The following is a 13353-nucleotide window of genomic DNA, read 5'->3' on the forward strand; positions in this document are numbered from 1 at the left end:
CAAGACAACAATGCACCTCGGTCCAAGGTGCCAACATGGCGGCTCAAGTTGGATTTTCGCCGTACTCTAACGAAATAAGGGAGAAACTAAGCCTATGGGACGTGAAGGATTCCCCTTTGGCGCCATTATCGGAGAAGCAAAGAAACAGTGTACTTGAACTGACCACTGTAGCAGGAAACCGTCCGCTTTTAGATGAGGTAAGTCAGCTTACATCTATCATGCCCACATCATGATCACAGCTTTATAACTTAATATTTATAACCACGTTATAACAAATAATATGGCTTCCACGTTTGAAGTGAGGGCTCTTTTAAGTCCTAAACAGTTTTTCTGTAAGTTATTTTATTATTGTTATTATTATAGCCAATGACGCCATTTTATATGGAAATGGAACCATTTTAAATCTTTAAAGAACTAAAGAATAACAATAAATCTTAATGGTACCAGAAATAATCCATCGTTTGGGTTTTAGTTACCTGAAGATGATTGCACAAGTCTGCCACCCAAGAGGACCCTGAGTGATACAAGTAAAGAAGCTGCTATGGACATGGCGAGAGTTGACTTGGGATCAGAGAAGATAGAAAATGCTCAACAGGTTGGTAGCTGATTAATTCGATGTCACTTTGCTGGCAGATCTATGGTCCTGAGGGACCCACTTGTCCCAGCAATCCCCAAAAGGATACAAAAATATAATTTAAGATAAAATATACCCCAGTCCTCACTCAACCACTTCCATTTATAGCCACACCAAGGCTCCTCTTTCCTTCCACACCCCATGCCCCTTTCTGGCACCACTGGATCTGCCATGCCATAATTGCTGGGTTGGGGGAGGGGGGGGGGGGGTTACTCTACAAAGTTTTACACAAGGATGAACCATCATAAGGTCCAACTTCTCACCCTTTTCATGTAAACAGAAATATTCCATTTAAACAGAAAAAGTACCCCTTTCGTATACCTTTTATGAAAAAAGTTACCCCTTCACATGCCTATATGAGAACACTGCATCTCTTTCCTAAACCCTTAAAACAAAGTTAATGAACAATATTACGGGAGAGCATCAAGCATTACCAGATACAACTGCAAGGTGCATTTGTTCGAAATATTTTAATTAAAGGCCCTTTTAAATACCTAAACAGCAGATTTCCCAACCTTTTCATATAGCTCAACTTATGAAATCCCTACCCTTTTATATACCTGAAGCCTGAAAAGGTAACCCTTTCAGGCAGAGCCTCCCCATATAGGCCGTTATAAGGTGTCCCCCCTCCCCTCCCCGCTTCAGGAACCACTTCCACAATGTAGATGTACTTTCACACAAGTCCCTGGGTGTAAGCAAGCATGGGAATGGCCATGTAAAGGATTGGAAGACTATTTATTTTGGAATACATGTTAAAAACCAGTGTTGTTGACTTGTGACATCATGACAGTAATTTGAATTCTTTTTTACTTGATATTGTTCTCATGCCAACAGTTTTTTGCCTGGTTTGCAAATGTTGAGGCTCAAATGGAAGAGGAGCAAGAATCTTCTTACAGGTATAATATTCTAAGTTTACAGTTGAGATGGTGGCTTGTTAGAAATTGAAGTAAAATTCAAGTGCCACTGAATTTATTGATTTCCTCAGGTCATATGCTGCACAGTTGAGTTCATATCGTGATCACTGTGACAGTATTCTTAAAGAGGTGGAATCAGCATTGAACCATCTGCAAGATTTACAGCACAAACATTTACTTGTATCCACAAAAACTGGTGCTCTTCATGAAGCTTGTGAACAACTTCTCCAGGATCAGGTGAGAGAGATTGTTTATTTAGCTCTTGATGTTGGTGGAAATTCTCCTTACTGTGGGTACAATAATTTTCTTGATGTACTAGACAATTTTAGTTACAATTATGGCAATAATTATTACTGTATTACAAATTTCAGTATGCATTTTAAAGTGAGTGATGAATGACTTAGATTTAAACAAGTTACATTACATTACGTGTATGACAACAAAGACAAAGACGGCGACAATGATGGTGATGGTGCATATGTGTCGGCACCTAAACGGTAGTCTTTAAAATGATGTCTGTGATTACGTATGAAAATTGAATCTTAAAGGTTTGGTTTGCTAATAAAAACTATAATGGAACTTGCAACTTTTCAGACAAAGTTGATGAACATGGCTGAAAGTATCAGTAATAAGTTGTCGTACTTCAATGCATTGGATCATCTCAGACACGTAAGTATCACGGCTCTTTGGCTCCGAAAAATTCTTTTTTTTTTAACTTCGACCTTAATTAGCAAGGTCATACATATCAAATAAAGTGTTGACAAATAAACCTGTTTTGTTTTCAGAAACTCAACTCACCCACTGTCTCAGTGACAAGTGAGGCATTTGTTCCAATGCTAGCCAGACTTGATGAGTGTATTTCATTTATATCCAGCAATGTAAGTTTTTATTTTTGTGTATTATCTTCTCTTCTAACTTCAAATGCATTGAAAATTAGATATTAATTTTCTTTTAGGGTAACTATAGTTTTAACAAATAATACAAAACTTACAGAGGTTTTAGGTTTGGAGCAAGCTAAAGCTTCAAAGATACTCTTGCTCCTCCTCCTCCCTAACACACATAACCCTATTGTTGGATAAATATGGGTTATTGACCAATCTTGTTCAGTCACGATGGTTGGATATTGGCCAAGTTCTTCTTTTGCATGTTTATAGACCTTGACTCTGTCTTGGTCCATAAACATGCAAAAAAGAAGAATGAGGCAAATATCCAGCCATCTTGACGGAACAAGCTTGGTCAAGAAAGGATTTATTATATGGAAAAAAGAACACGTCTTTTTTTCACAGGAGACAGCGGGTAGTCCCAAGTGGGCAAGATAGTGCCATCTTGCCCTCTCAGCCAATCACAGTGCAGGATTTGGTTCATCTTGCCTCCTCATGGAGCTACAGTAGCCATATAATAATAGCTACTATTGAACCATGTCACCTGTCTAAACATTACCATCCATTGTACATACTGTTTATGTCAAACCAAACCACTCCCGTTTCACCCCATGTGTACCATACCACAAGTCAGCAAGTCTCTGCTCTAAGCAAAATTGTAAGGTGCCCAAGGGTTCTTATGTAGGAAATCTTGGGTTCCCAGCTCTAACAAGCTTTCATAAGAATGAAGTTAAACAAGTCGTCCAAAGACAAAACTTAGTCGCCTGAGGCACCCGGGCTCTGCTAGACCACAGCCCTGAGTCAGTATCACTGAATTCATGCTTGTTTGTCCTTGTCCTTATAGCCTCAGTTTAAAGAGTCTCCAGTGTATCTTGTTAGATTCAAACAGTGCTTGAACCAAGCCCTGAATCAGGTGAAAACACATGTTGTGAACTTGCTGAAAAATGCAACAGCACAAGTCTTAACAAACAAGGTAAGGTGCTGAAAATTACTGATTATTGTCAGTAATGGATGTTGATCACACTCAATCATTGTTTGAACTTTGCTAATTTACAGGAGGGTGGAAACACTTCTGAGAATTCCTTTGCACTGTTTTACGGAAAATTCAGAACCTGTGCACCTCGAGTAAAGGTTAGTTTCCGTTAATAATTCTGTAAGAATCCAGGCCCACCAAAATGATGTGACTTACCCTATCTACTCAAATTAGATGATAAGATCCAAATTTGCAAGATTCTCCAAAATTGTTGTTGACATGGTTTACTTCCTGTATTGGGGACCTAACCTCTAGCTTTAATCTTTTACTGACAGAGTTTGATGGAACAAATTGAACAAAGAAGTCACTTAAGCTCTGAGTAAGTACCATTAGTCAACTGTTTGGATTTACACATAAAACAATCAAAGTTTGATAAAAAAAAAGATGAATTGGTATCTAGCAATGTACAATTACTGCTTCAGGATAATTCATTGTTATCATAAAAAATACTCAAAAGATTTAAATCTCACCATAAAGATATGTTTTTTATACACATTATTTACTTTCAGGTACAGCTCCCTTCTCAGTGACTGTCAGCATTGCTATTTATCCCAGCGTTCCCAGCTGCTCACCCCTTGTGTCAGTGATGCCATTGACAAACTGGCCAAGCAGTATGAGAGAAACCCTTGCTCTCTAGTAGGTGTCTTGACTATAATGATTAAAACACGTTCAAGACTTACCTCATTGGTTTTTAAGCACCCTGAACAGTCTTTATGTACATAACATAATTTTTTTGTTGTTCTAAGGTTCGTGCAGGATGTTCAGTGTTAATTCACGTTTGTCAAGATGAATACCAGTTATATTATCACTTCTTCTCAAAGCCAAGTGCAGGCCTAGAGTAAGTCAATCCCATCAGTGGTACATGTTATGTGATTATCAACGTCACTGTGTATATTAATGTCCCGATTGTCATGTTTAGCAATTTCTTGAGAATGCAATGAATGAATATTTTTCCTATCCTGCTTAGCTCATTGTTAGAAATCCTGTGCAGCACCTTGTATGATTCTCTGAGACCTGTTATTATTCATATGAACCACATGGAAACCTTGACTGAACTCTGCACAATATTAAAGGTACTTCCTTGTTAAACTTCTGGAAATACTCAGAGTAAATTATTTTGAAGTTGCAGCCTAAAAGTGTCCTGACTCTTCTTGAATACATGGACTTAATGTTTGCTGCCCTTTTTATAATTAGTTCTTGTTAAACATCCACAAGCTTCACTGATGTTAAGGAGTAGATTAGAAAATGTTCTGTGAACCATACTGGGTTAAAACTATTAATAACATCATTATTTAAATAGTAATTTTTTTCCCTTCATAATTGTTTGTAGGTTGAGATGATTGAAGATCATGTACAACAGAAAGGTGCGTGTAAAAAGAAAACTTTAAATACACAAGTCTGTGATTTAGAGCAAAAAGTTCTGTTCTTTACTGTTTTACAAGACATCCTTGAAATTAGAGATTTGGTGAGGATTAAAAATCAAGTTAATTTTTTTTTTCACTCTCAAGGTGAAGAGTTAGCTGCCTTTGAAGTTGTGGTTCTTCAGATGTTGGAGGATGTACAAGAAAGATTAGTCTACAGGGCACAGGTGATCACTAACACAGTGATTAAAAATCGAGGACCTCCAGCTCTATGTTATCAAGAGCACAACAGGAATGCAATGAAGAATATTAAACGACATCAAGAGAGATAGAGTTAACCATTGTTCCATTTTGTTTGCTTAAAGCTTAAAGGGTTTTTTTTAATTTTCATGTTAATCTTCAGGCATACATCGAGACTGACATCCAGAAATATTCCCCAGCTCCGGGTGATTTGGCATACCCTGAAAAACTTGTTATTGGGGTAAGTATACGGAGAGTTACTCAAGACTAGATATCCAACACTGGACTACCACGCAATGGTAGATATGTTTGCACTTGCCTGGCATGAGTCACTGTGAATTCAAAGAAGGTTATCTTGCCCAAGAACAAAAGGCTGATCCGATGATGGAGTCCTTTCTTTTAAAGTGTGACTACTCGAGCTGGGCCACCTAGAAGAACCAATGTCAACTGAGAACAATGGGCTGGTAACTTTCTCCTGACAGCAAGTAATGGTCTGTTTGACCTATATGCTCTGTCTGTCTATACACTCAGACTGTGTTATATATACACTTTTAGAGATTCAGTTTTTGACAACAAATTATCGTAATTATAAATCTAACTGAAACTGTTGAAAAACGTAAAAAAATTAGGTTAATGACCCTGTTCTGTGAGAGGTCACTTTTGTGTCTTATTATAGCCCATTATTATTATAGCACATATATCAGTAAATAAAGAAAGCCACACATCATTTGGCGTAATGTGGGGGGACACAACCTCGCGGTTGGCATGGGAAGTGCCTTTGATTTGCATGACCTTTAAAAGCCTCACTTGTCACCAGCACTACCGCACTGGAAACGGACAATAGTAACAGCAGGTCAAGTTGATTACAAAATAACAATAGCAAGTATGCTGACCTTCCAAGCCTCACTTTTTACCAGCACTACCCTGCACTGGAAATGGGCAAGAGTATTGGCAGGTCAAATTTGAACATGTGACCTTGAAAGCCTCATTGATCTCCCTGGCACTGAGGAAGCCAGCACTGGATTGGACAAAACTATTGGCAGGTGCACAAATGAAAGGGGCAAAACACTGCCCAAAGCTTGGGGGAAGTAGCTATCTGAAGACTTAACCTCCCGTAAAAAATTTAGGATCAAAACTAACCAATCAACAAATGGCAGTTTCCTAAGAGGTTTGCAACACTTCGCAGTTTGTTGGGTTTTCAATTTTGATAGGAACTACAATTGTTTGTATTCTTCAGTTATTGGTTTATTTGAGAATTTAAAAAGATCGCTATCCTTTGTTCTCAACTAACAATCTGATTGGTTCCACTTTTTTCCAAGTGGCCTGGTTTGAGTAGTCACACTGTAAGTAGGCATGTTGTTTGAATTTACAGTACTTGCAGCAAAAATTAGATTATAATGCTATAACTAAATTAACGTGAAGACACAGTGGTCAAGTAAGGTGTATACACTCTGCATCCAGAAGTCTGTGTTCAGGTCAGCCATCCTCATATGTTTTCATCAGCACGGCACTTCGCTCTGTCTGTCTCCAATAGTGACTAATGACCAGAATCTCATACAGAGAAAACGTGCCTCCAGTTAGCTTGGTGTTTCAGAAACTGGGGAGCAGTACTAAGCTGTTGAACTCTTACAGTTTCTAGAATTCTCAGCATTGGAACAGTTGCCTCTACCACATAGAAGAAATGCAATTTGTGAGAACACTTTTATTCCCCACCCTCCCCTGTGTTGACCGGCCTCTCAACCTTTACCGTTTCTGTTGCCCATCACCTTCTTTTCTTTGTGTTTTACATGTTTGTTGTCATTATAGATGACAGGTGATGCTGACAAAGAGGAAAAGCAAGCTGAAGGAGAAGAGAAGAAACCTGTGGGTAGGTTGTAAAAGCTTTTAAGTTATTACAAAACACAGTTGGCATTTTTCACATCTGTATCCTTTTCTGATTTCAGAATTGCCAGCAGCCCTGGCAGACCTGCAGGGTATGTGGTACCCAACTGTCAGACGCACACTAGTTTGTCTCTCCAAACTTTACCGCTGTATTTCGGTAAGAATTGTCTCCTTGTTTTGGTGGACCGGTGATAAATATTCATGCAGCCATACTTGGTATCCTATGGTCTAGGTGTGTTGTCAATATAGCAGTGCATCGGTTAATCTTTCTTTTTTGTCCGTATCAGAAAGAGACGTTTGAAGGTTTGTCTCAAGAGGCTCTGTCCTTGTGCATTCAGTCCCTTAAAACAGCAAGTGCACTTATTACCCAGAGAAAGGTACAGAATTATGCCTGGGGGGACTCCCCTATGAACTGGTCGGGGAGGCTTGTTGGAAAATTTATTTTATTATTTCTTTGAGTGTACCCTAAAAGATACTTTGGCAGCTAAAAATAGTGGTGTTTCATCATGAACACCCCAAGTGAAACCAGAATCCTTGATTTATACTCCTAAGTGAGACAAAGAGCATCCCCGACCTTTTCATATGGGAGACTCCCCTGGGGTTTTATATTATATTATTATATGGCTAGCGGGCAAGATGAATCAAATCCTGCGCTGTGATTGGCTACCCGAGCGGGCAAGGTGGAGCTATCTTGCCCGCTCTGGACTACCTGCCGTGTCCCGCAAGAAAAATTTCTGCGAAAGCCATATAATAAATCCTTTATTGACCAAGTTTGTTCGCTCAAGATGGCTGAATATTGGCTTTGTTCTTTTTTTGCGAGTTTATGGACCTCGACTCCGCCTCGGTCCATAAACACGCAAAAAAAGAACTTGGCCAATATCCAGCCATCTTGACCTCACACTTGGTCAATAACCCATACGTCTCAGTCAGGAGCACAGTGGATATCTTAGTTCTTTGACCAGCTACAGTCCTATCAGAGCATCACGTTTGTCTAAATCTTACTTTATTATTTTAATTATAGTAATTATATGTAGCCATTCAGTACAATCATAGAAATGATGCCATAAAATGTCCAGATCTTTGCAGCTTTTAATATATAATAATTTTTATATACATTTCACCGATAAAAGTAAAATATAAAACTTTGAGGTAAAAAGCTGTTAAAATTATGACTCTAAACGTTTTCGATCCGTTTGATGATCATCAAACCGATCTCATAATTTTAAGAGCTTTTTACCTTAAAGTTTTATATAATTTTTTGTTTTGAATAGTTTGATCTTCATATAAAATTTGTGATGTCACTTCTATGGTGTGTAACAGAGTAGACCATACAAAAGTGAATTTGATTCTCTCACTCAATAACATTGAGAATTACATGCCTGTAAAATATGTTTGTTTCAATTCACATATTGAATTTGAACAAAGCTTGACTTTTATGTGAATTTTGCTTGTTTTAGGATGCCATAAATGGTCATTTGTTCCTTATAAAGCACCTACTGATCCTCAGGGAGCAGATTGCACCTTTTGATGTAGATTTTGCTGTCAAAGAAATGTCACTAGATTTCAGTAAGATGAGGACAGCAGCCTATGGCTTATGGAGTCACAGCAACAGATTGTTTGCCCTTAGTAGTAGCAATGCTCTTCTGGAATTCCTCTTAGATGTAAGTGCAAATGCTTTGTCTTTAGTCTATTAACTTGTGTGTAAGACTAAACGTGTTGATTATTTTGCAAGAGAATAAGAAATTGATCAGTTTCAGGGTTAAAAAATTGAGTTTCAGTTTGTGTTATTTTTTTCAGGGTGCACCACAGCTGACAGAAAACTACTTGGATTCAAAGAAGGTAAAGGCAGAAGTGTTCATTAAACGATTGTCAGTAGTAATTTTGCTTACCCATTAAAAGTTAACTTCACAAATATGTGATGGAATAGCTACATCTACATGTCCAATGTCAGATGTTTTCTCTCCCAAAACCACATGCTATGCCATACTATCTATTTTTGCTCTTTACCAAGGATGTTGACGTTGAACTCAGGATTGTGTGTGAGCAGTTCATCCAAAATGTATCAGAGTCACTTATCTCCCCTCTGTCTGCATTTCTGACAAAGGTAAATATAGTCCTTTCATTCAGAATTTGTTGAGAGTATCTTACATGCAACCACAGGTGATGGTGCACAAGATAATGACTGAGGCTCACTTCATGAGACTCTGAGCTTACAGAGAGAAATGTCCTAAAATGTTTCTCCTTGGTTCATATTTCTCAAACTCATTAATAATTCATCAAGTTTAAACATTCAAAGGATATCATGACCGTGACGGTGTTTGGATATCTGATATCAGTTAGCATAGATTTTTACGATATTATGTCTCCATCTCCTTAGTTTTAGTTCTGATTGAGAAGATAATTATATCAAACACTTAAGACAGTGTTTGACCACATTTCCAAACACCTTGAAGTTCATCAGAAGTACTGCGCTATGTCATATTTTCAACCCTCTTCTTGTTGTTTGGAAGTGTGGTCAAGCACAGTCTTTGGTGTTTAATTTATTACTTCCAGTATTGTCACTTCACTCTGTTAGTGTACGCAAAATTGCCTGATGATCCTCCACGAGAAAGAACTTTCAAACAAATTCAGATCAACTTTGAAAGATTACCACAATGTTGCAAATACTTACAAGACTTCTTGAAAATTCAGATGTGCTATCCCCATCACACCCCATTTATTAGACAGGGTGTGCTGTACATATATAATTTTAGCTTTATTTTTGTCCTTGTTTTGCAGGTTACAGTCATTAAGAATCTTGCAGAGGAAGAGAAAAAGGATACTAAAGCATTTCTCAAGCAGCAGCCTTTTGCAAAACCAGGTAACATTTGTGAGAAATTACAACATATACCAACCCATAACTGATTTTACAGAAGGTCGTTTTAGTTACTCCAGTATGGGTACAGAAAAGCAAAGATTGTAAGTCAGTAGTACTTGTTACAATGTGGTTTGCAGCAGAAGTGTTTGTGAGTTCCCCCCCCCCCTGTATGGCATGGTAGTCTATTGCTGGTTACCTCCCCCCCCGAACATTTCCCCAATAGTTTGCTGGTACACATTTATATGGCAATGTAAAGGTAAACTTGTCTTACTCAAAAACATGACATCAGGAGGTGCAAATTCGTAAACATGACTCGCTAACCATTTGCACCACAGTTAATTCTTTCAGCCTCTGAAGAATCAGAGATCAATTCTGTTCACTCTTTCTAATAAGAAAGAACTCTCCTGATTTAACTGTCACAAAAACAACAGATACTACAAAACATTACCCAACCTCTTTCTTGTTCCTAAATTTCTTTTTCAGAGAATGTTCGCAAAGTTGTAAGTGAGACCTACATGTTACTCAAGTCCAAACTGACCAGTACTTTACAGAGCATGGCTTTGTTCCTGGCAAACAAAGACACAGAGTATATCCTGTTTAAACCTGTCAAGGTAATGTTCCTTTATCTTACCTTACATTGTTTTGAAAATAACCAAATCCCCAACCAAATTTCTCAGAATTGCTGCAAAAAGAAACATTGAGTGTGGAACCAAACACCAGCAAAGCGTGTGACTTCACCTTTCAGTATCTTTTTTTTCTATCATCACAGGCTAAAGTCCAAGAATATTACAAACAGATGAATGACTTGGTGACAGAGACATACTCTGAGGAAGATCAACAGATTATCGGATGTCCATCCATTCAACAGGTAAGCACAAGTACTGTCAGTAATGATAAGAGCATTTCCCATATCTTTTACGATACAACTGCTCATCTTAACAAGGCCAAACAGCTACAAAACATCATGCTTGGGTGAATGAAAGTATCTGTGGTACTTGACAAATAGGAGGTGATGCAAACAAAAAACCTTGCTGGTGTGCAGCAACATGAAAACAACACGTATTCATACCAGGTGGAAGTGTTCAATTGTTTGTTTATATTTTTTTCAGGTGTCCCTTCTGTTGGCAGTATCATGAATAATATCAAGTCACAAAAGTATTATTTTGATAGCATAGCTGTTAAAATTATAGCATCCCAAATAGGTAGCAGGGTCTTCATTACTGCTGTTTTAGTTACGTTTTCAGAAGATTGTGTGTACTTATTTCTTGTAATGTTAAGGTGTATTCTATCACACGTTGAATAGTTGAAAACTGTTGATCACCACATCTTTATTTCATCAGCTGAAAAGCCCGAAATTGAATGTGAAATTATCAGTTCAAACTCTTGACAAGCTTGTAGTCTTCAACAAGAGTTCAACTGCACTGAAATAGTTAAATTTGCTAAGAGACCACCAACAGAGTTCATTTTGAAATAGGATAATTATAATATGGAAGGTTATCATGCAAAGCATGTAAAAAAAGGCTATAGGTTATTTATTTCAGGTAGAACAGTTTGCTAAAGAGTGGATTTGACAATGGTCAATGTAGTTATTCTGGTAATGGAAGAATGCATGAAAAGCTTGTTACTGATGCCGGACTTGGCTCATCATTTGCAAACATGTTTGTTGTACAAAATTTGAGTGTATGGTGTAATAATCACTTTTTGCCGAGACTAAAGGGGGAATATGGAGGTGCAATGGCCTCATGGTTAGTGCACTTGCCTCTGGATCAAGTGGTCCAGGTTTGATCCCTGGCCAGCGTCATTATGTTGTGTTCTTGGGTAAGACGTTTTACTCTCAAAGTGTCCCTCTCCATCCAGCTGTACAAATGGGTACTGGCTAAATTAATGCTGGGGGTAACCCTGTGATGGACTTGCATCTCATCCAAGGGGGAATAAAAATACTCCTAGTCGCTTCATGCTACAGAAACCAGAGATAAGTGCTGGCCTGATGGACCACTTGGCTGTATGCATACTTTACTTACCTCAAAGGGGGACTCTCTCAGTTAACAAATATTAGTTGATTGTATAGTGAGGGTATCTTATGATGGCAAGGATGAATATGGATTGTAATATGAAAAAATATTCACAAGACATTGAGCAATTAAGAGAGGAGTAAAAGTATGAAAAATAGTTCATTTATTCTATATGGATTAATTTCTACAAATCTATCGTTCTAGTGTTGAGTGAAATTGTTTAACTTGTGAAACATTGATCCTGCATTAAAAGGTGTTAATTATTCTTAAAATCTGCCACTATCTTTACTTTGTTTCAAGCTTAACATACTGATGAATTGATTTACATTTCACACGTTAAGTAACATCACTCTTATTATACAGAATATTTGTAAATTATAAGGTGAAACTCTATTTACAATATAACATTTAGTATTTATATGTCCATTTCTAAATACATTTCATGTAAATAAAAGAGGTCTTGGAGCATTATGTTTCACATCCTGTTTATGGTGCAATTTTGTTTATAGTACATTTCTTTCAATCTTTAGCCCAACCCCTAATATAGAACCAAAATACAATCAGTGGGAGATTTTCAATTACAAGAATGCTACCTAAAACCTATTACTGAGTACTTTCATTGGAAATTATTGTTTCTATTATCACACAAATCAATTAAACTAACTATACAATTTTACAAACGGATATTTTTTTCTTGCCTGAAAAAACTTCACGAGTACCAAACATCTTGATTTTGTTTTTTGAAACCCAAACAATAATAAAAAACATAATTATTGGCAAATACTATTTTTTTTAGCTGATTTGATTACAAAAAAATTCTTCACAAAATAGGATACCATTTATAGTGAACCAAAAAGTCTAACCACTAATATAGCAGCTATTACAATGCCACGATTATTTCTTTTCACAATTCTTTATGCTAAGAGAAGTTTGTTTAAATTCTTGAATGTATGTGTTTAAGAGACAAAATTACATATTAAGATATTCCTGAAAAGACCGAAAAGATTCGTACATGTAAGTGGTTTATTTTGCTAGCGATCCTTAAGATACACCTTTAGATATGTCTTAGAACAATAGCAAAGCCATACTTTTATACTTGTTGTGATAAAATTTTTTATATATTTGCTACACAATCATATTTTAGCACAAAGTAAAGAACTTCCTAGCATGCATATTAGGACAAGAAAAGGAATTAAATGGTGCTTGCCAAATGGACCAGAGACAGCAAGAAAAATACCATTAGTCCTGGATAATTGGATTATGTCTTATATTTCTCTGTAGTACCTGTAAGTACTCTCTTGCATTCCCACGGGTTACCAGAGGCATATTCTTATAGGTACATATTGCTGCCAGCTATAACACCTGATTGGAGCATCAGAAGTAGCACAAACACAAGCAGTGCAACAACACCAGACAGAAAGGAGCCTTGAACTGGCATAAACAACAGTTTGGCCTGAGATAAAGAGAGTTTGAGTATTAGTTTAGAGTATTTTTCATTTTGTGACTGTCACCTGTAATTATCTTACTTTACAGTTGTTTC

General features: G+C 37.2%; 2 protein-coding genes across 3 annotated transcripts in view; one reads left to right on the forward strand and one right to left on the reverse strand.

Annotated features, from left to right (window-relative positions):
* LOC110042021 (conserved oligomeric Golgi complex subunit 3-like) lies at nt 1-12291 on the forward strand. Of its 2 annotated transcripts, XM_020747338.2 has the most exons (25): nt 1-197; nt 473-595; nt 1469-1530; nt 1620-1785; nt 2143-2217; nt 2334-2426; nt 3274-3402; nt 3486-3560; nt 3738-3781; nt 3972-4098; nt 4209-4300; nt 4430-4535; nt 4793-4826; nt 4971-5050; nt 5227-5304; nt 6870-6930; nt 7007-7101; nt 7232-7321; nt 8402-8605; nt 8742-8783; nt 8956-9048; nt 9723-9804; nt 10285-10412; nt 10571-10669; nt 10911-12291. In XM_020747338.2, the coding sequence occupies exons 1-25, from the start codon at nt 36-38 to the stop codon at nt 10935-10937; spliced, it is 2367 nt and encodes a 788-aa protein (XP_020602997.2). In that variant the 5' UTR covers nt 1-35; the 3' UTR covers nt 10938-12291. The 2 variants fall into 2 exon arrangements, with proteins under 2 accessions (XP_020602997.2, XP_089150102.1); XM_089293976.1 differs by lacking the exon at nt 10911-12291 and having other exon boundaries at nt 10571-10876.
* LOC110042022 (uncharacterized) overlaps nt 11960-13353 on the reverse strand; it is a 19534-nt gene continuing 18140 nt past the window's right edge. Inside the window, exon 12 of the mRNA XM_020747339.2 lies at nt 11960-13266. Within this exon, the coding sequence (XP_020602998.2) occupies nt 13144-13266 (123 nt within the window). The 3' untranslated portion in view covers nt 11960-13143. The remainder of the gene's footprint in view (nt 13267-13353) is intronic.

This window comes from Orbicella faveolata, unplaced genomic scaffold, assembly GCF_042242905.1.
Source record: "Orbicella faveolata isolate gen_17 unplaced genomic scaffold, um_ofav_v1 contig_25, whole genome shotgun sequence".
Taxonomy (NCBI): Eukaryota; Metazoa; Cnidaria; class Anthozoa; order Scleractinia; family Merulinidae; genus Orbicella; species Orbicella faveolata.